The sequence below is a fragment of the Macaca nemestrina genome, chromosome 5, assembly GCF_043159975.1.
Source record: "Macaca nemestrina isolate mMacNem1 chromosome 5, mMacNem.hap1, whole genome shotgun sequence".
Classification (NCBI taxonomy): Eukaryota; Metazoa; Chordata; class Mammalia; order Primates; family Cercopithecidae; genus Macaca; species Macaca nemestrina.
This window is the reverse complement of record NC_092129.1, coordinates 15465020-15489030: the sequence shown is the minus strand read 5'-3', so window position 1 is coordinate 15489030 and position 24011 is coordinate 15465020. Positions and strand designations below refer to the sequence as shown.

The 24011-nt window shown below is 43.3% G+C and overlaps 1 protein-coding gene across 7 annotated transcripts in view; it reads left to right on the top strand.

The window, feature by feature from the left end:
- Positions 1-15705: 15705 nt before the first annotated feature.
- LOC105492072 (cyclin dependent kinase 19) overlaps positions 15706-24011 on the top strand; it is a 216702-nt gene continuing 208396 nt past the window's right edge. For 2 of the 7 annotated variants that reach the window (XM_011758946.3, XM_011758945.3), the window contains exon 1: positions 16062-16512. In XM_011758946.3, coding sequence (XP_011757248.1) covers positions 16385-16512 — 128 coding nt within the window. In that variant the 5' untranslated portion in view covers positions 16062-16384. Of the gene's footprint in view, positions 15723-16041; positions 16513-24011 lie in introns of those variants that run through there. The other 5 variants (XM_011758948.2, XM_071096311.1, XM_071096304.1 and 2 more) reach the window with 4 other exon arrangements.

The window sequence follows — 24011 nt, the reverse complement described above, 5'->3', positions numbered from 1 at the left end:
AGCACTTTGGGAGGCCGAGGTGGGCAGATCACGAGATCAGGCCATCGAGACCATCCTGGCCAATAGGGTGAAACCCCATCTCTACTAAAAATACAAAAAAATTAGCTGGGCATGGTGGCTCACACCTGTAGTACCAGGTACTCAGGAGGCTGAGGCAGGAGAATCACTTGAACCCAGGAGGTGGAGGTTGCTGTGAGCCAAGATCATGCCACTGCACTCCAGCCTGGCGACAGAGCCAGACTCTGTCTAAAAATAATAATAATAGTAATAATAATAATAATAATAAAATAAATAAATAAATCCTGAACATTTCTGTGGGAAAAATAGTACACTTAAAGTGAGGTTAAACAGATTTACAACACGTCTGAGCCAAAGAATGTTAGAAAATACTGGAGTAATGCCTTCAGGGTTCTGAGAAAAATTCATTTATTTTTAAGTTTTTTTTTTTTTTTGAGACAGGGTCTCACTCTGTCATGCAGGCTAGAGTGCAGTGGCGCGATCATGGCTCACTATAGCCTCAACCTCCAAGGCTCAAGTGATTCTCCTCCCTCAGCCTCTCAAGTAGCTGGGACTACAGGCCCGCACCACCATGCTTGGTTAATTATTATTATTATTATTATTATTATTATTATTATTATTGAGACGGAGTCTCGCTCTGTCGTCCGGGCTGGAGTGCAGTGGCACAATCTCGGCTCACTGAAAGCTCCTCCTCCCAGGTTCACGCCATTCTCCTGCCACAGCCTCCTGAGTAGCTGGGATTACAGGCGCCGGCCACCATGCCTGGCTAATTTTTTGCATTTTTAGTAGAGACTGGGTTTCACTGTGTTAGACAGGATGGTCTCGATCTCCTGACCTCGTGATCCGCCCGCCTCAGCCTCCCAAAGTGCTGGGATTACAGGTGTGAGCCACTGCACCCAGTGGATGCCCTGATAATTTTTTTTTTTTTTTTTTTTTTTGGTAGAGATAGAGTTTTGTCATGCTTCCCAGGCTGGTCTCGAAGTCCTGGGCTCAAGGGATCTGCCTGCTTCAGCCTCCCAAAGTGTTGGGATTGCAGGTGTGAGCCACTGTGCTCAGCTGAAAATTCATTTTTAACTTCGGATTCTATACTTAGGTCAGGCACAACTGTAAAGAGGTTGGCACAGGGGTTGTTTGAGATGGAGTTTTGCTCTTGTTGCCCAGGCTGAAGTGCAATGGTGCAATCTCGGCTCACGGCAACCTCTGCCTCTCAGGTTCAGATGATTCTCCTGCCTCAGCCTCCCAAGTAGCTAGGATTATAGGCGCCTGCCACCGTGCCTGGCTAATTTTTATATTTTTAGTAGACATGGGGTTTCACCATGTTGGCCAGGGTGGTCTCGAACTCCTGACTTTGTTATCTGCACGCCTTGGCCTCCCAAAGTGCTGGGATTACAGGCGTGAGCCACCGCGCCCGGCCAGCACAGGGTTTTAACAGCAGGACAGATGAAAGGCACCCAACCTAGTTGAGGGGAGGTAAGAGAAGACTTCCTGAAGGAGGTGATCCTGAGCTCTCCTTAGACCATGAGCAAACAGCTTGGTAAATCTTCAGTGAATTTCCCTGATCTAGATTAGACTGTCATAAGAGAAATATTACCTCCAGATTCAAATTTGACTTCCACATTGCTCATAAACTTATGATGAAGGGCATAAGCATTTAAATATAGTCATAACTCTGCTTACTATTCCCATCACATATGCAGTGAACCTGACTTGCAAGATTTGCAGCTCAGTTCTCCTCATGACTAATTCGTTGATGCTGGGCACACCCACCTTTCCTTTTGACTTGGACAAACTGTTAAAACCATCACATTTTTCTTTTATTGCAGGTTTCTTTTTCGTTTTCTTTTTCTTTTGAGACAGGCTTCCATTCTTGTCCCCCAGACTAGAGTGCAATGGCGCGATCTTGGCTCACTGCAACCTCTGCCTCCAGGTTGAAGTGATTCTCTACTGCCTCAGCCTCCCCAGTAGCTGGAATTACAGGTGCCTGCCACCGCACCCGGCTAATTTTTGTATTTTTAGCAGAGAGGGGGTTTCGCCATGTTGGCCAGGCTGGTCTTGAACTACTGGCCTCAAGTGATCTGCCCACCTTGGCCTCCCAAAGTACTGGAATTACAGACGTGAGCCACTGGGCCTGGCCAGCCTCTCTTTTATAAAATCATCCCACAGTTCACTTCAAAATCTCTTTTTTGATTGAAATTAAAATATCCCAGCTCTGTGAAACAAGCTTCAGCTTGATAGTGAGTTAATCAACTTTGTTTTTGTTTTGCAGCATATTGTGTTATTGTGTTTGTTATAAATTTGAAGACATCCAATATTTTTCCACACGGGATTTAGGAAAAAATAACAATAAAAACAATAAAAGTTCTCATAATCTGTTGACAGAAAACACTAACCTAATGCTTAAGAATGAAATTTGTCGGCTGGGCGCGGTGGCTCACGCCTGTAATCCCAGCACTTTGGGAGGCCGAGACGGGCGGATCACAAGGTCAGGAGATCGAGACCATCCTGGCGAACCCGGTGAAACCCCGTCTCTACTAAAAAATACAAAAAACTAGCCGGGTGAGGTGGCAGGCGCCTGTAGTCCCAGCTACTCGGGAGGCTGAGGCAGGAGAATGGCGTAAACCCGGGAGGTGGAGCTTGCAGTGAGCTGAGATCCGGCCACTGCACTCCAGCCTGGGTGACAGAGCGAGACCCCGTCTCAAAAAAAAAAAGAAAAAAGAATGAAATTTGTCTCACATGATATGCTTTCACCATCAGAGTAGAGTAATACCACTAAAAGATGGAGAGGGTGTATTTTAGCAACATTCTTGTAGTTTTTTTTTTTTTTTTTTTTAAGGTGGAGTTTTGCTCTTGTCACCCAGGCTGGAGTGCAGTGGCATGATCTCAGTTCACTGCAACCTTCTCCTCCCAGGTTCAAGCGATTCTCCTGCCTCAGCCTCCCAAGTAGCTGGGACTATAGGTGCCCGCCACCATGCCTGACTAATTTTTGTATTTTTAGTGGATAGTGGAGATGGGGTTTCACCATATTGGCCAGGCTGGTCTCGAACTCCTGACCTCAGGTGATCCACCCACCTCGGCCTCCCAAAGTGCTGGGATTACAGGCATGAGCCACCGCACCCGGCCTGTTGCAGTTAGACTCTCCTTTACAGAAAGAAAACTCTCCTTTACAGAAAGAAAACATGAGGTCCCAGTGCAGTGTCTCATGCCTGTAATCTTAGCACTTTGGGAGGCTGAGGTGGGAGGATTGCTTGAGCCCAGGAGTTAGAGACAAGCTTGGGCAACACAGTGAAAACCACCTTAAAAAATAAACAAACAAAACAACTGAAAAAAAAAAAGAAAAATATGAATAAGAAAGTCCTGTCAATGGATATCAAAGATGCCCTCTAATTCCCACTGAATGGCTTTTTCAGGATGGCCCTTTATTCAGTGACAGAGTCAAAGTTTGGACACAGCACTGGGTTAAAGGCTGTTCCCGTAAAATTTATGTTTACCTGGCACCTGTGAATGTGACCTTATTTTGAAATAGGCTATTTGCAGATGTATTCAAGTTAAAATGAGGTTATGCGGGACCAGTGAGGGCCCTAAATCCATTATGACTAGTGTCTGTGGAATGAGAAGAGGGAAGTTTGTGCCTGGTGTGGTGGCTCACGCCTGTAATCCCAGCACTCTGGGAGGCCAAGGCAGGCGGATCATCTGAAGTCAGGAGTTCGAGACAAGCCTGGCCAACATGGTGAAACCCCGTCCCAACTAAGAATACAAAGATTAGCCAGGCATAGTGGGGAGCACCTGTAATCCCAGCTACACAGGAGGCTGAGGCAGGAGAATCGCTTGAACCCGAGAGGCGGGGGTGGCAGTGAGCCGGAATTGCGCCACTGCACTCCAGCCTGGGCAACATGAGTGAAACTCCGTCTCCCAAAGAAAAAAAAAAAAAAAAAAAAAGAAAGAAAGGGGAAGTTTGTTTACACAAATACAAAGGTTAGATGACCGAGTGGAGACAGAGATTCGAGTTATGCTGCCATAAAGCAAGGACTGCTGTGGCTTGCAGGCAACACCAGAACCTGGAATCTGCACAGAAGGATTCTCCCCTGTGGGCTTCAGAGAGATCATGGCCCTCCAGATATCTTGATTTCAGACTTGTGGCCTCCAGGATTGTGAGCTAATCAGTTCCTGTCATTTTAAGCCACCCAGTTTGTGGCAATTTGTCACAGCAGCCTGAGAAGACTGACACAGGTATCAATCAAACTCTTCTCATATCCTATCAGGAGGAGGTGGGCAACACTTCCTTAATCTGGTCAGCATCCTCATCCAACAGAGAGAAGTTTGATTCTTTTTTTTTTTTTGAGACGGTGTCTCCCTCTGTTGCCCAGGCTGCAGTGCAGTGGCACAATCTCAACTCACTGCAACCGCCACCTCCTGGGTTCAAGCGATTTTTTTTTTTTTTAATGAGACAGGGTCTCTATTGCCCAGGCTGGAGTGCAGTAGTGTGATCATAGCTCCCTGCAGCCTTGAACTCCTAGGCTAAAGTGATCCTCCTACCTCAGCCACCTGAGTAACTAGGATCACAGGGCCATTGACCATGCCTGGCTAATTTTATAATTTTTTTGTATAGACGGGGTCTTACTACGTTGCCCAGGCTGGTCTCAAACTCCTGTCTCAAGCAATTCTTCCACCTTAGTCTCCCAAAATGTTGGGATTACAGGTGTGAGCCACTGTGCCTGTCTAGATGTCTGATTTTTAATCCCACTGCCTCCCAATCCTGCTCCTCAGCTGTCCTGACAGCAGCTCTGTGCTAAGTAGACCAGAATCTGTTTTCTGAACATTCTTCAAGCCTAAGTCATCCTTATTTAAGGGAGCTTTGTTCTCAGACTTTTAATCAACGTTTAAGCAGTCTGAATATCACTCCTGGAAGAGTAACAGGTTTTTACTTGGCAGCAAATGCTCTGAAATCTGATTGGCCAGATAACTGTTACTGGCAGACTGGAAAGCGCAAAGGCAAGGAAGTCCTCTTACACTTACTGAGGCAATGAACATGTCAATGGCAGTGGCAGCGGTACCTACACGTTCTCTGCATTTCATAAGCCCCATGACTCTTGCATACACGGAGAAGGGGTAAAAATGACTATCAATCAAATATGGAAAAAAAAGCAGAGGTGGTAATTTTAACATATACAAAGTAAGATTTAAGACAAAGAGGATGGACTGTTTCAGTGAGATCATTTGATCTTGATAAATGGCAAAATTGATACAGTAGTCTCCTCTTATCCACAGTTTTGATTTCCATGGTTTCAATTAGTTACTAGTTACCCATGATACAGAACAATAGGATGTTAAGAGAAAGAGAGAGACGAAGAGAGAGAGGACCACATTCATATAATTTCTGTTATATGACATTGTGATAATTGTATTTTATTATCAGTTACTGTTGTTTATCTGTTAACTGTTCCTAATTTATCAATTAAACCTTATTATCATAGGTATGCATGTATAGGAAAAAGCAGTGTGTGTATATGTATTTGAAGTTCAGTACTATCTGGGCTTCAGGGGGTCTTGGTGTGTATCCCCCAAGGACAAGGGGGGACTACTGTACCGGGCATCACAGTCTTTGCCCTCTATAGTCTTACAGACCTGGGGTTAAATCCTATCACTGTCTAACTGTAAAACTACACAAATTATCCTCCTGGAGCCTCAGTTTTCATACAGGTAAAAAGGAGACAAAACATACCTTCCTCATAGGACAGCTATGAGGCTTATATTAGCTAATGTATGCCTAGGATTCAATAAAAGTTAGCTCTCATGTTCACTCTACTTACTTTCCAAGAAACATACCAAAGCTATTGTTTCTTTCCTCAAGCCGTTTGCCCTTACCTTCAGTGCTTTTTTTTTGTTACCAAAAACTTTTTGTTCTTTTTAAAATTTAATTTAATTTTTTTGCCTTAAGCTATGACGTTTGAATGTTACCAAAAACTTTAGATCTATCATTTATTGAAATGAATTTAGTTTCATTAAATAACTTTTTAAAAAACATACATTTAAAAAATTTCAATAGTTTTTAGGATACAAGTGGCTTTTGGTTACATAGGTGAATAGTATAGTGGAGATGTCTAAGATTTTAGTGCACTAGTCACCCAAGTAGTATGCATTGTACCCAATATGTAGTTTTTTATCTCTTAATCCTCTCCCACCCTCCCTCTTCAGAGTCTCCAGTGTCCATTATACCACTCTGTATGCCTTTGTGTACCCGTAGCTTAGCCCCACTTTTAAGTGGGAACACACTGTATTTTGGTTTTCCATTCCTGAGTTACTTCACTTAGAATAATGGCCGCCAGCCCCATCCAAGTTTCTGCAAAAGATAGTATTTCATTCTTTTTTATGACTGAGTCATATTCCATGGCATATATATACCACCTTTTCTTTATCCATTCATTGGTTGGTTGATGGGCACTTAGTTTGGTTCCATATCTTTGCAATTGTGAATTGTGTTGTGATAGATATAAGCATGCAGGTGTCTTTTTGAAATAATGACTTATTTTCCTTTAGGTTAGATACTCAGTAGAGGAATTGTTGGATTGAACGGTACATCTACTTTTAGTTCTTTGAGAATTCTCCATACTGTTTTCCACAGAGGTTGTACTAATTTACATTCCCACCAGCAGTGTATAAGCATTCCCTTTTCACCACATCATTTTCATTATCTTGATTCTTCTAATCCGTGAGCATGAGATGTATTTCCATTTATGTCATCTATGATTTATTTCAGCAGTGTTTTGTAGTTCTGTTGTTGAGAGCTCTCACTTCCTTGGTTAAATATATTCCTAGTTATTTTATTTTTTCAGTTATTGTAAAAGGGATTGAGTTCTTCTAGAAAAGAACTCAATAGGGAAAAGACACCCTATTAAATAGTTGTTTAGGCATTGAGTTCTTTTCTAAAATGCATTTCTAGCTCTCAAGGAGCTACAGATACATGAATATACCAAACCCAAAGGTAACAGAAGAAAATTCCTTTTCTTGAGTTCTCGATTTGTTCTCAGCTTGATCATTGTTGCCGTATAGCAATGCTACTGATTTGTGTACATTTATTTTGTAGCCTGAGACTTCATCGAATTCATTTATCAAACTAGGAGTCTTTTGGAGTTTTCTAGGTATACAATCATATCAATAGCAAACAGAGATAGTCTGACTTTTTCTTTTCCAATTTGGATGCCTTTTCTTTCTTTCTTTTGCCTGATGGATCTGGTTAGCACTTCCAGTACTACGTTGAGTAGAAGAAGTGGGCATTCTTGTCTTGTTCCAGCTCTCAGGGGAGATGCTTTCAACTCTTCTCCATTCTGTGTGATGTTGGCTGTGGGTTTATCATATATGGCGTTTATTATATTGAGGTACGTTCCTTCTATGCCTAGTTTATTGAGTTTTTTTTTTTAATCAAAAAGGGATGTTGGATTTTATAAAATGCTTTCTCTGCATCTATTGAGATAATTGTATGTTTTTTTTTTTTTTTTTTTTTTTTTTTTTTTTTTGAGACAGAGTTTTGCTCTTGTTGCCCAGGCTGGAGTGCAATGGTGTGATCTCGGCTCACCACAACCTCCACCTCCTGGGTTCAAATTATTTTCCTGCTTCAGCCTCCCAAGTACCGGGATTATAGGCGTGCGCCACTATGCCCAGCTAACTTTTGTATTTTTAGTAGAGATGGGGATTCTCCATGTTGGTCAGGCTGGTCTTGAACTCCCGACCTCCAGGTGATCTGCCTGCCTCAGCCTCCCAAAGTGCCGGGATTACAGGCGTGAGCCACTGTGACTTGTGTATATTGAACCATTCCTGCATCCCTGGGCTGAAACCCACTTGGTCATGGAGAATTATCTTTTTCATGTGCTATTAGATTTAGTTTGCTATATGTTGTTGAGGATTTTTGCATCTATGTTCGTCAGGGATATTTGTCTATAGATTTTTTTTTTTTTAATAGGATAAGATTTCTTTTTCTTTTTTTTTTTTTTTTAAATGTCCTTTCCTGGCTTTGGTATCAGAGTGATACTGGCTTCACAGAATGAGTTGGGGAAGATTACTTCTTTCACAATCTTTTGGAATTGGTTCAGTAGGATTGGTACCAATTCTTCTTTAAATGTCTGCTAGAATTTGGCTGTGAATCTTTCTGGCCTGGGCTTTTTTTTTCTTGGCAATCTCACTGCTTGTTACTGGTCTGTTCAGGATTTCTATTTCTTTCTCATTCAAGCAAGGAGGGTTGTAAATTTCCAGGAATTTATCTATTTCCTCTGTCTTTATAGAGTTGTTCATAGTAGTCTAAAATGATCTTTTGTATTTCTATGGTGTTGGTTGTAACGTCTCCATTTTCATTTCTAATTGAGCTTATTTGAATCTTCTCTTTTATTTTCCGATATTTATTTATTTATTTATTTATTTATTTATTTGAGATGGCGTTTTGCTCTGTCGCCCAGGCTAGAGTGCAGTGGCGTGATCTTAGCTCACTGCAACATCTGCCTCCCAGTTTCAAGTGAGTCTCCTGACTTAGCCTCCCGAGTAGCTAGGATTACAGGTATCCACCACTGTGCCCAGCTAATTTTTGTATTTTTAGTAAGAGATGGGGTTTCATCATGTTGGCCAGGCTGGTCTTGAACTCCTGACCTTTTGATCCACCTGCCTCAGCCTCCCAAAGGGCTGGGATTACAGGAGTGAGCCACTGTACCAGGCCTTCTCTCTTATTTTCTTGGTTAATCTAACTAATTAAATACTGATTTTGTTTATGTTTTCAAGGAATTACTTTTTTGTTTCATTGATCTTTTGTATTTTTCTTTCAATTTCATTTAGTTCTGATCTGATCTTTGTTATTTCTTCTCTTCTGTTAGCTTCAGGTTTGGTTTATTCTTGTATCTCTATTTCCTGGAGGTATGATGTTAGGTTGTCAATCTGTGACCTTTCAGACTTTTTGATGTAGGCATTTAGCACTAAAAACTTTCCTGTTAGAACTGCTTTTGCTGTATCCCTAAGGTTTTGATATTTGATAACTTGTGTCACTATTATTCAATTCAAATAATTTTATTTTATTTTATTTTGAGGCGAGGCCTCATTCCATTGCCCACAGCCACCTTTCCTTCTAACTTGAACAAACTGTTACTGTTAAAAGCATTACATTTTTCTTTTATTGCAGATTTTCTTTTCTTTTCTTTCTTCTTCTTCTTCTTTTTTTTTTTTTAGATGGAGTTTTGCTCTTGTCTCCTAGGCTAGAGTGCAATGGCATGACCTTGGCTCACAGCCACATCTGCCACATGGGTTCAAGTGATTATCCTGCCTCAGTCTCCTGAGTAGCTGGGAATACAGGCGCGTGCCACAGTGCCCAGCTAATTTTTTATTTTATTTTTATGTTTTGAGAAGGAGTTTTGCTCTGCCACCAGGCTGGAGTGCAGTGGTGTGATCTTGGCTCACTTCATCCTCCACCTCCCAGGTTCAAGTAATTCTACTGCCTTAGCCTCTTGAGTAGCTGGGATTACAGGTGCGCACCACCATGCCTGGGTAATTTTTGTATTTTTAGTAGAGACAGGGTTTTACCATGTTGGCTAGGCTGGTCTGGAACTCCTAACCTCAAGTAATCTGCCCGCCTTGGCCTCCCAAAGTGTTGGGATTACAGGTGTGAGCTACTGTACCCTACCCAAGCTAGACATGAACCCCTGGCTTCAAGTGATCTCCTCACCTTGGCCTCCCAACATGATGGGATTACACCATGCTGGCCTCTGTCTCTTTTCTTAAGTGTGGTAGTAATTGTCCTATACAGCTGGGAGCTCCAGAGTTAAATGCACATATATTTAGGACTGCAATATCATCTTGTTGGATGGATCCTTTTATCATTATATAATGACTTTCTTTGTCTTTGTCTTTTTTTTTTTTTTTTTTGAGACAGAGTCTCGCTCTGTCACCCAGGTTGGAGTGCAGTGGTGCGATCTCGGCTCACCGCAAGCTCCGCCTCCCGGGTTCATGCCATTCTCCTGCCTCAGCCTCCTGAGCAGCTGGGACTACAGGCACCCGCCACTGTGCCCAGCTAATTTTTTTGTATTTTTGGTAGAGATGGGGTTTCACCATATTCACCAGGATGGTCTTGATCTCCTGACCTCATGATCTGCCTGCCTTGGCCTCCCAAAGTGCTGGGATTACAGGCATGAGTCACCGCACCTGGCCTGTCTTTTTCTTACTGTTATTGCTTTACAGTCTGTTTTATCTGATATAAGAACAGTAATTCTTGCTTGCTTTTGGTTTCCATTTGTGTGGAATAACTTTTTCCATCCCTTTACCTTGAGTCTGTAAGAATCTTTATATACTTGGTGAGTCTCTTGAAGACAGCAGATACTTGGTCTGTGACTTTTTATCCACTCTGCCAATCTGTACCTTGTAAGGTTCTATTCTGGTGCATATCAACCTTTTGTTTCAAGATTTAGAACTCCTTTTAGCATTTCTTGTAGGGCTGGCCTGGCAGTGACAAATTCTTTATGATTTGCTAGTCTGAAAAAGACTTTATTTCTCCTTCATTTATGAAACATAGTTCTGCTGGATACAAAATTCTCGACTGAGAGTTATTATGTTTAAGTAGCTAAATCCCACACTATGGTCTGTTGTCTGGTCTCATTTAGTTTCTTATTTTATTTATTTATTTTCGAGATGGAGTCTTGCTCTGTTGCCCAGGCTGGATGGCTGTCGCACAATTTCAGCTGACTGCAACCTATGCCTCCCGAGTTCAAGTGATTTTTCTGCCCCAGCCTCCTAAGTAGCTGGGATTATGGGCACGCACCAACATGCCCTGCTAATTTTTGTATTTTTAGTAAAGATGGGCGTTTCACCGTGTTGGCCAGGCCGGTCTCCAACACTCCACCTCAAGTGATCTGCCCACCTTGGCCTCCCAAAGTGCTAGGATTATAGGCATGAGCCACCACGCTTGGCCCATTTAGTTTCTAATGAGAATTATTTACTAATCATTTTGTGAGCATTGGGCCCACTCATTTCCCCTAAAAACGATTTACTACCAGTTGGGTGCGGTAGCTCACGCCTGTAATCCCAGCACTTTGGGAGGCCGAGGCAGGCGAATCACCTGGAGGTCGGGAGTTGGAGACCAGCCTGATGAACATGGAGAAGCCCCATCTCTACTAAAAATACAAAGTTAGGCAGGTGTGCTGGTGCATGCCTGTAATCCCAGCTACTCGGGAGGCTGAGGCAGGAGAATTGCTTGAATCCGGGAAGAGGAGGTTGTGGTAAGCTGAGATCGCACCATTGTACTCCAGCCTGGGCAACAAAAGCAAAACTCCATCTCAAAAAAAGAAAAAGCAGAAAGAAATTGGAGTGAGTCCACAGCGTAAAGTGAAAGCAAGTTTATTGGAGAAGTAAACAAAAGAATGGCTATTCGATAGGCAGAGCAGAGGTATGGGCTGCTCCACTGGGTATACTTACTATATTTCTTGATTACATGATAAACAAGGGGTGGATTATTCACAAGTGTTCTGGGAAAGACGTGGGGATTTCCCAGAAGTAAGGGCTTCTCCCCTTTTTAGACTCTATAGGGTAACTTCTGAAGTTGCCATGGCATTTGTAAACTGTCATGGCACTGGTAGGATGTCTTTTAGCATGCTAATGCATTATAACTAGCATATAATGGGCAGCAAGGAGACCAGAGGTCGCCATCCTGGTTTTGGTGGGTTTTGCCTAGCTTCTTCACTGCATCTTATCAGCGGAGTCTTTATGATCTGTATCTTGTGCAGGCTTCCTATTTCATCATGTGACTAAAAACGTCTAACTTCCTGGGAATGCAGCCCAGCAGGTCTCAGCCTTATTCTACCCTATTCAAGATGGAGTCACTGTGGTTCAAATGCCTGACAGTTATTTCTATCTTGATGCCCCAAAGGCACTTCCAATTTGACATGCCCCAACCAAGCTTATCTTTTTCTCAAAAATTGCTCCCATTCCTGTGTTTCCTAACTTTCTGAAATTTCTACCATATTGCTGAAGTCAAAATTCTTAAAGTTATCTTGGATTCTTCCCTCTCCTTTAATCCCACATTTAATTAATTACTAAGTCTTGTTAAATTTTACTCCTAAATAATTCTAGTATGTGCTTTTTTCTCATAGTGCTGCTCTTCCGTGGTTCAGATCCTTGTCTTTTGTTTGTTTGTTTTGAGATGGAGTTTCGATCTTGTTGCCCAGGCTGGAGTGCAATGGTACAGTCTTGGCTCACTGCAACCTCCACCTCCCGGGTTCAAGTGATTCTCCTGCCTCAGCCTCCTGAGTAGCTGGAATTACAGGCATGCAACACCAGGCCCGGCTCACTTTGTATTTTCAGTAGAGACAGGGTTTCTCCATGTTGGTTAGGCTGGTCTCAAATTCCAGAACTCAAGTGATCCGCCCACCTTGGCCTCCCAAAGTGGTTGGATTATAGCCGTGAGCGACTGCGCCCTGCCCAGATCCTTGTTTTTACCGTACTATTGCAATAGCTTCTTTGCTAGTCTCACTTTCCTCCAACCGAACCTGAACACTTTTGTCAGAGAATTTGTTTAATACACAGGCTGATTATAGTTCTCCTTAGCTCAAAAGTCTGTAATAGCTTCCTATTGCCTACAGAATTGAGAAAAGAAAAAAACTTTCATTTGAGAAATGTGAGGCCTTTTAAATTATAAGGCACAGAGAGACATTAAAATAATACAGGAATTAGGCTTGGTATGGTGGCTCACGCCTATAATCCCAACACTTTGGGAGGCCGAGGTGGGCGATCACTTGATGCCAGGAGTTCAAGACCAGCCTGGCCAACATTGCAAAATCCCGTCTCTACTAAAAATACAATTAGCTGGGCTTGGTGGCGCATGTCTGTAATCCCAGCTACTCGGGAGGCTGAGGGAGGAGACTCACTAGAACCCAGGAGGCGCAGGCTGCAGTGAGGCGAGATCGCGCCACAGCATTCCAGTCTGGGTGACAGAGCAAGACTCTGTCTCTAAAAAAATAAATAAATAAAAAAGATACTGGAATCAGGTGGTACTTTCCCCTTGAGCTACATATTCATCTCCTGAAACTGCTTGCTATTGCCCCAAGTAGCTACAAATTAATCCAATAATGCTGCACCAGATGCTATAACCCACACCCTATATCTTAACTATGTATAGCCAATCATTAATCAATGTTATTCCTGTAAACCAATGAGAATCCCTCACAAACAACTTTGAGCCCACTTCCTATCCCCCTTTTTTTGCCTTTAAAAATCTATTTGTAACTGCTCCTGATTGGAGTGTACATTCAAGGCAACTTGTATCTGTACTCCTGGGTTGCAATTCTAAAGTTTGGCTCAAATAAACTCTCTACTTATACTAATTTTGCCCCAGCTTTTTCCTTTTAGGTTAACAGAATAATGAAACATAGCTTTCCATAATTTGACCTCTGCTTATCTGTCCAGTATTTTCTTACCCATTGCTTTTTCCTGTCTTAATCTGTAATATTCACACTAGTTGCATTTCTCAGAATATATGATGTTCTCTCATGATTTACGTACATGCTGTTCTACCTGAAATAATTCCTCGTTTCTTGCTCTTCGACTTGTCCTTCATGTAAAGTCCTACTTATGCTTTAAATTTTGGCTCTCACTCAGCAGACGGGGCTGGAGTGAAAAAAAAATTTGCCTCAAACCTACCTACTTCATAAAGTCTACCCTGACTCACTTAGAACCCCGCCTATTCTACCAGTGCGCTTTTAAACCACAGTTTATTTTTAATTTGCTTGCATATTGTTTCTTCAGTAGGTTTAATTCCCCAATGGAAAAAGATCAATTTTTTTTTCCTGCTATCTCCAGCAGTTATTACAGTGCATGGCAACAAGAGCAACTGATATTTTTCTTGATTAAAGATACCATTCTTTTTTTTTTTTTTTTGAGACATGGTCTTGCTCTGTCACCCAGGCTGGAGTGCAGTGGCGTGGTCTCAGCTCACTGCAACTTTCGCCTCCCGGGTTCAAGCGATTCTCCTGCCTCAGCCTTCCGAGTAACCGGGACTACAGGCGCATGCCAACACACCTCGCTAATTTTTGCATTTTTAACAGAGACAGAGTTTCACTATCTTGGCTAGGCTGGTCTCAAACTCCTGACCTCATGATCCACCTGCCTCGGCCTCCCAAAGTGCTGGGATTACAGGCGTGAGCCACTGCACCTGGCCTGAAGATACCCTTAAGGTCTGAGGAAGTTTTCCAGGAGTGGGTAATGTAGTAAATAAAGTAAATAATTCCGCCTCCCTCTAGTTTTCGAAGCTTCTTTCAAAACCTAGCAGGCAGTTCACTATTAACTTTCCTTATCTACCACTTTGGGTAGAACTGACAATTCTCTTCTTTGTCCTCCTAATGAATGTGTTATGTCCTGCCCTAGCACCAATCACGTTTAAGTGTGTATTCCCAAGCATTTGAGACATTAGGCTCACCATTACAGGGGAGGAAACCTTTCTAGGTTCTTCAGCTGGTCTATAAACTAAATTGATACCAGCCAGGTTAACAGGAGAAAAACAGTTTTAATTACGTATGTATGCACAAGAGTCCCACAAAATATGAGACTCAAAGAAGGGCCAGATATTTGACACTTACATTACATCCTGGCCTCAGAAAGGAAGTGGGGGCCCGGCGTGATGGCACGAACCTGTAATCCCAGCAACTCAGGAGTCTGCGGCAGGAGGATCCTTGAGCCCAGGAGTTGGACGCCAGCCTGGGCAACACAGCAAGGCCAGTCTCTTCAAAATAAAAGTGGGGCTTGGGGCTTCCAGGGGGTGGTGGAGACAAGTTAAGGGAGGATAAGAGGAGAAAACGTAAGATGAATAAAGGTTGACGTTTATGCAGATAAAAGTATCTCATCATACTAGTTGACTAGGAGCAGCTCTCTTTCTGGTACAGATTCCTTTAATTATGAAAATTTCCTTTAGAAATGTACATTTCTCTTTACAAAGGGACAGTTTTATCCTTTATTTTAGGCAGTAGTGGGATAAGTGAAGCATTTTCCTGTGTTGGCTGGATCTTATTTTTGCTGAAAGACATCAATATGCCAGAGTGGCATATTTTGGGGTGGCATATTCTGGACTCCTTCAGTTATAATTTGTGGTAGTGTGTCCTGAGCCCCAACACAATGAAATCAATCAACGTTCACCCTAACTAAAGGGGCTTTCTTAAATATTCTAGGAGAACCTCTCCACCATGCATAGACCGTAAAAAATCCTTTAAAATTCAACCCAAAGGATAGTTTTAAAACGCGGCTTCCTCCAGGCACTTTTAATTGTTCTTAGACAGATGGCCAAACCTAGTTATGCGAACCGCATATGCTAAGAGAAAACTGACTAGAGCGCCAAGAAAATGATGATTGGCTGCCGGAGCTCAGAAGTTGCATTTTCTTCTCTGGCCAAAGCAGGCACTAGGAAACTGCTGAAGGTTCAGTTTTTGAAATACGGTTTTTGCATCGTAAAGAAAAAAGATCAACCTATCAGGAAGAACCGAGCACATCCAATCGCCAATCAAGAGCGGGAAAGAAGCCAAAGCCTGGGGATACCCACGCACCAACGAGGACGTCATTCTCAAGCCCCCGCCAATGAACAGCGGGACGGGGGGCGGGGCAATAGGCGGACCCATTGCCCTAGAAAACAAACAAGCTGCGGTACAACTGTCCTCACTAGCCCTCTCTTCCCAAGCTACTGCAGCCAAGCCCTCAGCAAGGTGCTGATTTAATGCTTTCTATGCTTTGTGCGTGAGGCTAGTTACAGTTGAGTATCCCCTTCCCACTAAAGTAAGGCACTTCTTTCCAGTGCCTCCCCGAGAACTGCAGAAAGCACACTGGAACTTCTAGCTTTCCACCTTCACAGGAACCGGGAGCCCCGCGCTACCTGAGGGGGAGGGGCGGCCCTGGTACGCAGGCGCGCATGCTTTGTCGGGGGCGAGGCTGTGGCGGCCCGAGGTAACCTGGGAGCTGTATTTCTTAGGCCGGCGAAACCGCCCTGGCCGCTGAGGCCTTCGGGACTACATTTCCCAGGAGGCCCCGCGACCATGGGGCGGGCCAGTGAGTTCGTTAATGAGCTCGAAGAAGCCACGGCGCGGCCCACCAGGTTCCAAAACAAGGAAATGAAGAGGGGAGGCGGGACTGGGGGTGCCTGTGGGAGCCGCCGCCGCCGTCGCGGAGGAGGAGGAAGAGGTGGAGGAGGTGGCTGCTGCGGCCGCCGAGGAGTCCCTTGCTGAAGGCGGACCGCGGAGCGGCGGGCGGCGCGCGCGCGCGCCCGAGAGGCGTCTGTTGGAGAAGTGGAGCGGCGGTCGCGGGGGGAGGAGGAGGAGGGACTGAGCGGCGGCGGCCCCCGCGTCCCGTGCCTCTATGGGGGAAGCAGACAATGGATTATGATTTCAAGGCGAAGCTGGCGGCGGAGCGGGAGCGGGTGGAGGATTTGTTTGAGTACGAAGGGTGCAAAGTGGGACGCGGCACCTACGGGCACGTCTACAAGGCGAGGCGGAAAGATGGGTAAGAGCAGGGGCGGGAGGAGTAGGCTCTCTCGGGTCCTCGCCCTGCCCGCGACCTGGCGGGATGGGTGGGTCGGATCCCAGTCGGGCCGTGCCCGATGGGCGAGTCGGAGGGGATCGCGGGGTCGCGTCCCGACACCGACTCCGAGGGGCGCCCATTCCGCCCGCCTCCCCCGCGCGGTCGCCGTCGCGCCCCTCGAACTCCCGCGGCGCAGCTCGGTCCGAGGCGTCGGTCCCGTCCCAGAGGGTCGCCCTCCGAGTGCTCGGAGACGGCGGCGGGACTCGAGTTGGGACCGCGGTGGAGGAGGAGTTTTGGGGTCTGGTCTCTTGGGGGAACGCAGCGGGCAGGCAGAGCTCCGCCGCGGAATTGCCGCTCCGGCCCTGTGTAGTGACGGTCGTTGTGGAACTTCCAATCGGCTGAGCGCCTCGCGGGGGCGGCGGTTTGAAACCTCGCCGGGGAGCCCGTCGGACGAACACGGCCTGGGGTCCTCGCCAGCCCGGCGGCTCTGACCCGCTGGGCACCGCCGCCCCCGGCCGCGATCTCCGCCCCCTGGGGCTGGCCGGCCCGTTGGCCCCTCTATGCGGTACTCCCATCCCTGTCGTATGCCCGGCGTCCCGGATTTCTCATTCTCACATTCTGAATTGCGTACCTTCCCCCTTCGAAGGAGACCTGATGGGCCAGCTGCGTTTCGCAAGCAGTAACTTAAGAGTTGGCTCAGTTCTCTGCTAACCACCCTTTACCTCGCAGCCCCTTGGCTATCTTGGGTATTATGTCCTCCACTCCATCCTCTGCCCGATGACTGTGGGCTGGGGCTTATCGAGTACCTAGATTATCAGGAAGGGAATACAGAGTGACAAAGCTGGGCCTGAACCTTTGTTTTCCTAGGAGTTGGGGGAGAACTGTAGGAACACCTTGGGAAGCCTTTACTGATTGTCCTCTTAAGATAAGAAGAGCTGAATAAAGTACTGAGAATGCCTATCCTTACTTGGTCCTGGAGGGCAGACAGCAGCTACCGCAGGGCCGGTGGAACCAGCTTCCTGGCAGGAATTACCCTCCCCCAAGGTTAGGGACCCAGGAAGATACCCTGTCCAGCATAGACTTTAAAGAGAGTCAAACTCTACGGAAGAGGATTGTAACGGAATATTTCTGAATACACTGATGATCAGCCACAATGACATTAGTAAAATTTGAAGTGCTGCTTATCTTTGTGCGCGCTGTTATAATTTGATGTGGTTGGTATATGAACTCTAGGACCAAAGTAGGTTGTGTGCGTATGCACTAATTTCATAAAACAAACAACTCTAGTGTTTTGTCATAAGGTATCGTGAAAATTGCAAAGTACTATCCAAGTGTAAAGGATTATTATTGCAGAGTTTTTTTTTCTCTTGTAATAACTTGAACAGGCCTCAAGGTACTCAGTTGTTTCTCATAATTCCTTTAATTACCAGGTGTCCTTGAATGCTTATCATAGAATGTGAGTTACTATAATTAACATATTTTGGTTTTGGAATATCCACTCTACCTGTTATACTAGTGTTCTTGTGGGAATTTTATCAGATATATTTGGGGAAAGCACATCCAGTTTTCCTGTTTGGACACTGTTAATAAATCTGAGGTGGGTTTTTCCCATACTCATGCTAACTTTGTAATATACTTTAGGTTTTAAAAAATGTATTTTAGTGGGGTTTTTTTTTTTGTTGTTGTTAAAATAGCTTTCTCTTATTAGGGAACGTTTGAGAAGTTAAAAATTCTGCTTCTGAATTGTATTTGAATAGTATGGGCTTATAACAAAAACCAGATAATTCCTGCTTCTATATTTTTTGAATATTTTTCCCCTCTAATAAAGTGCTTGATTCGAATACACTTCCTTTTTGAGTGAAATTTGTTAATTAGAATGAATAAAGCTTCTTTACTAGAGTAAGATTAGTTTGGTTGTCTTCAAAATATAATGCTCTTTTTTTCTTAAAAAAAAAAAAGTCTCAGGGTCTGAAAGTGTTAGTTTAAATCACTATGTTATGTATAAGAAAAACCATAATAAAGGCTTTTTTCCAGGATGAAAGATCTGGTTGAGATTTGCAACTTTACAGTAAACACCCACATCTCTTGTGGGTTGGTAGTGGGATTAGTTTTATGTTCATTGATACCAGCAATCTGAAAGAACATCTGTGTCCTTTGGGTTCATGTTAAATTTTTTTTTTTTTTTTTGAGACGGAGTCTTGCTCTGTCACCCAGGCTGGAGTGCAGTGGCCGGATCTCAGCTCACTGCAAGCTCCGCCTCCCGGGTTTACGCCATTCTCCTGCCTCAGCCTCCCGAGTAGCTGGGACTACAGGTGCCCGCCACCTCGCCCGGCTAGTTTTTTTGTATTTTTTAGTAGGGACGGGGTTTCACCGTGTTAGCCGGGATGGTCTCTCGATCTCCTGACCTCGTGATCCGCCCGTCTCGTGATCCGCCCGTCTCGGCCTCCCAAAGTGCTGGGATTACAGGCTTGAGCCACCGCGCCCGGCCAAATTTTTTTTTTTTTTTTTTAACTGTTTTAAACTGCGAGGCAGATTTGCATAGTAAAGGATTTTACACTCTGATCATGGTAGATTACAGTTTAGCTCTTTCCAGATTTTATTTTGGTTAACTCAGAAAATGCATAATGCTGTTTTAGGGAGCCAAACATCACATAGGTTACATTAAAGAGAAATGATTTTGGTATATATAATGTAGTATATAACCAAAACATTGTTCAGGTCTTTAGAAGAAACATTGAAAGAAGTAACTTAATATATCATTAGAAAAGTTTAATACTACAGTTTGCAAAATCTTAAGTTATTTCCCTTGAAGTATGACTTTAGGCAATATTATATCACATAAATTTATAACAAGCTGGAAATGCAAGATTTACATCTGAGTTTTTCACCTTTAATTAAAAATGTTATTTGTTCACCTTTTTGTTTTGCAAGAAGAGAGGCTTTTGACCCAACTCCCCTTTTTATTTAATATTTATACTTTTGAATATTTTTTGTAGAGACAGCGTCTTGCTGTGTTGGCAGGGCTAGTCTTGAACTCCTGGGCTCAAGTGATCCTCCTGCCTCAGCCTCCCAAAATGCTGAATTACAAGCGTGAGCCACCATGCTGGACGTCCAACTATCTTTTTCTTAAAAAAAAAAAAATCTGGCTTAAAAGTTGTTCTTTTTTTGTTTTTTTGTTTTATAGAGACAGGGTCTTGCTGTGTTGTTCAGGTTGGTCTTGAACTCATGGCTTCCCAAAGTGCTGGCATTACAGGCTCATGCCACCACACCCAGCCAAATGTTATTCTTGAAGAGAAACAAGTTCAGAATATTTTTGAACTTTTTAATACAAGCAAGAATTCATAAAATAAATTTTCTTCATTATTAAGAAGTCACACATGACAATTTATGGTTACAGATTTCAAGACTGCATTTCTCCAGTTAGAAACATTTAAAAATTTGATCGATAAAGCAATATTGTTAAAAAGTTCTTTTGTTGGCTGGGCGCCGTGGCTGACGCCTTTAATCCCAGCATTTTGGGAAGCCGAGGCAGGTGGATCACCTGAGACCACGAGACCAGCCTGGCCAACAAGACGAAACCCTGTCTCTTCTAAAAATACGAAAATTAGCCAGGCGTGGTGGTGTGCGTGGCTGACACAGCTTACAGAGTTTCTTTTGTCAGGGTTTCAAATGAGTGGTTGATGACTACATAATGTATGTCATGAAATTCTTCACAATAAGTACATGTAGATGTGTATAGCTAATAGGTACAATAGTATTTGCCTGTGTTTGATGGGTTTTTCACAATTGGTTTGTAGTTAAATTATTGTATTTGCATTTTTATTGGATACTTACAGAAGATTAAAGATTTGTCAGTATCATCAGAGGATTAGAACTTTCCAAAGTTTTAGATCATCTAGTTCAATTTCATCTTTTTAAAAATGAGAAATCTAGAGCTTTGAGAGGTTAACTGTCACGCTCATAGTGTCACAGCAGAGATAGCCTGTAATCCACATCTAACTTAGAGTTCTTGCATTTTCCTTCCAAATACCATGGGTGGAAAAACAAAAAAAGGCCATCTTACCTCCTGTCTTGATAACTTACCATATAAACTTTTTTCCATGCCAAAAGTGCATTTATACACAAAAAAAGGGAAAAGGGAAATTATCATATAAAGGACATTTACAAAGTAGGAGTGCAGGACTTTAGATTCTACTACATGTAGCTGCTGCTTTTCTTTCTTTTTGAGATGCTCTTGTTGCCCAGGCTGGAGTGCAATGGCGCGATCTCAGCTCACCGCAACCTCTGCCTCTTGGGTTCCAGCGATTCTCCTGCCTCAGCCTCCCGAGCAGCTGGGATTACAGGCATGTGCCACCACGCCTGGCTAATTTTGTATTTTTAGTAGAGACATGTTGGTTAGGCTGGTCTCAAACTCCCGACCTCAGGTGATCCACCTGCCTCAGCCTCCCAAAGTGCTGGGATTACAGGCGTGATTACGGGTGTAATCCCAGCCTCCCAAAGTGCTGGGATTACACCTGGCCATGCTGCTGCTTTTCATCTGTTTTTTTCTTCATCCTCACTCTCAACACTTTTGGCCATTATTTCTGATTTGGATAGTAGCTGATTGGTCTCTCACTATAGTCCAAGATCCAGATTGCTGTTAGTGTCATTTTCCTATAAAATCAATCATGTCATGTCTCTTTTTGGAAAACTAAACTTTTGCTATGGCTTATACTATCAGATCCGATCTCATCTCTTTCTCTCCTCTCCTTGCATGAATCATGCTTGAGACTTAAATCAGATCCAATCTTAATTCCTTAGTTTGACATGTAAAGACATTTGCATTCAGACCCTGAAGTCTGTAGTCTTTATACCTGCCACCATTTCTTTTTTCCAGTTGCATTCAAGCTATATACTTCTGAAGCATTGAACTCATACTTTCTGGTACTTAAGTCCTTTCATGTCTCATTTTCTTTGCTCTACATTCACTCTAGAATTGTGGTGGTGTGCCATTCTTCCCTCCCCCTTTTGCCTTACCTTTACAAACCTGTCTGCTCATACTTCAATACCCAACTCAAATTGCTTTCCTCCTTGAAGCCTTCTCTTAATCACTTGGTATACTCCTCAGCTGTGTTTCTACCCCTTTATTCTTACGTATGTAAAGTCACTGTAAGTGATACTAATATGCCTCATAAATTACTAGCTGTAAAAGGATCATCATTCTCTGTCCAGTGCCTTGTAGAGTTGGTCATATAATACGCAAAATTCAATTAAAAATGCCTTTTTTTTTTTTTTTTTTTTGAGACAGAGTCTCGCTCTGTCGCCTGGGCTAGAGTGCAGTGGCCGGATCTCAGCTCACTGCAAGCTCCACCTCCCGGGTTCACGCCATTCTCCTGCCTCAGCCTCCCGAGTAGCTGGTACTACAGGCGCCCGCCACCTCGCCCGGCTAGTTTTTTTTTGTATTTTTTAGTAGAGATGGGGTTTCACCGTGTTAGCCAGGATAGTCTTGATCTCCTGACCTCGTGATCCGCCCGTCTCGGCCTCCCACAGTGCTGGGATTACAGGCTTGAGCCACCGCGCCCGGCCAGTTTTTTTGTATTTTTTAGTAGAGATGGGGTTTCACCATGTTAGCCCGGATGGTCTCGATCTCCTGACCTCGTGATCTGCCCATCTCAGCCTCCCAAAGTGCTGGGATTACAGGCTTGAGTCACCGCGCCCGGCCTAAAAATGCCTTTAATTGGTAAAGATGCTTCACTGATCTTAAAAGCAGACCAAATTCCTTTAAAAACACAAGTTTATTTACTTTTCTTAAAAAACAGTGTTTTCAGTAATTGTTTTGAAAGCCTGAAATACAGTAATGTTACATGAAATAGGTGGTTAGATGTAAATATTTCTAGTATATTTTTTCCTAAGAAATGTGCTGCTTTTCCAAACAGTTGATAAATTTCTTTTTTCGTTTTTTTCCCTTGAGAGTGTCTCACTCTGTCACCAAGGCTGGAGTGCAGTCATGCAGTCCTAGCTGACTGTGGCCTTGAACTCCTGGGCTCAAGTGATCTTCCTGCCTCAGCCTGTTGAGTAGCTAGGACCACAGGTGCACATGCTGGCGAATTTTTGTTGTTGTTTTGTAGAGACGAGGTCTCACTGTGCTCACTGTGTTACCCAGGCTGGTCTCAAACTCCTGGGCTCCAGTGATCCTTTTGCTTCAGCCTCCCAAAGTGCTGGGATTACAGACATGAGTCACTGTGCCCAACCCATTTCTTTGAACAGATATTGCTAAGAAAAATAGGCATATTTTTGAGAAATAAATATTTTCTCTTAGGCCGGCTCTTTTAGAATTGCTAGACTAGTAATCTGTCTTCTGTGCTTTTACTAGCTATTTTATAGAGATGCTTAGAAAATATCAGTATTTACATTTTAGGACATCTTTTGTTTTATGGATTTATGGTAAAAAATTAAGTATCTTTAACACTTAGTAAATGAAGTGGACATCTGTTTAGGAATAGCTGGTTTGTCATTTTTGCAATGCAAGCCTTCAAAAACTTTTTGAGGCCTAAGGGAAATTAATGTTTTCTTTTTCAATGAAATTTGATAATCTAGAGTAGTGGTCAGCAAACTTTTTCTGTAAAGAGGCAGATACTAAATATTTTGGGCGTTTTGGGTTACACTGTCTCTGTTGCAATTACTCTATTGTAGTGCCAAAGCATCCACAGATAATACGTAATCCAATATTGATAAGGATGGGTGTGTTCCAGTAGACCTTTATTTACACAAATAAGTGGTTGGCTGAATTTAGTCTGCAGGCTCTAGTTTGCTGACTCCTGGTGTAGAGCAGTGATGTCCAATATAACTTTCTGCAGTGATCTGAAAATGTTTTGCATCCGTGCTGTCCAGTATGCTAGCCACAAGCCACACATAACTATTGATTACTGGAATGTAGTTAGTGTGATTGAGAAACTAATTAGTAGCTATCACACTGAACTGTGTAGGTTTAGAGTCTTTGGATGAGTGGCTTAGCAGCAAATAATTCTCTGACCCATCAAGTGACCTTTCAATAAAAATGTTTAAATCAGGGTGTGGATAAATAGGAAAACTGTTATGTCTTCTTTCAAGTTATAGGAGAAATATTAAGGCTGAAATAGCTTGATAAAGCAAATCGATACTTGAACTATCAATTTATGAATGAAATCAAGGATATTGTACTACTTTTTCAGAAAAGTATTTTATGGCCGGATGAGGTGGGAGGATTGCTTGAACCCAGGAGTTTGAGGCTATAGTGAGCTATGATGATGCCATTGCACTTCAGTATGGGCAACAGAATGAGACTCTCTTAAAAAAAAAAAAAAAGGTATTATAAAAAAAAGTTTGTAAATGTATATATGCATAAAAATATACAATGTGGCTGGGCGTGGTGGCTCATGCCTGTAATCCCAGCACTTCGGGGAGGCCGAGGTGGGCAGATCACTTGACGTAAGGAGATCAAGGCCAGCCTTGCCAACAGTGAA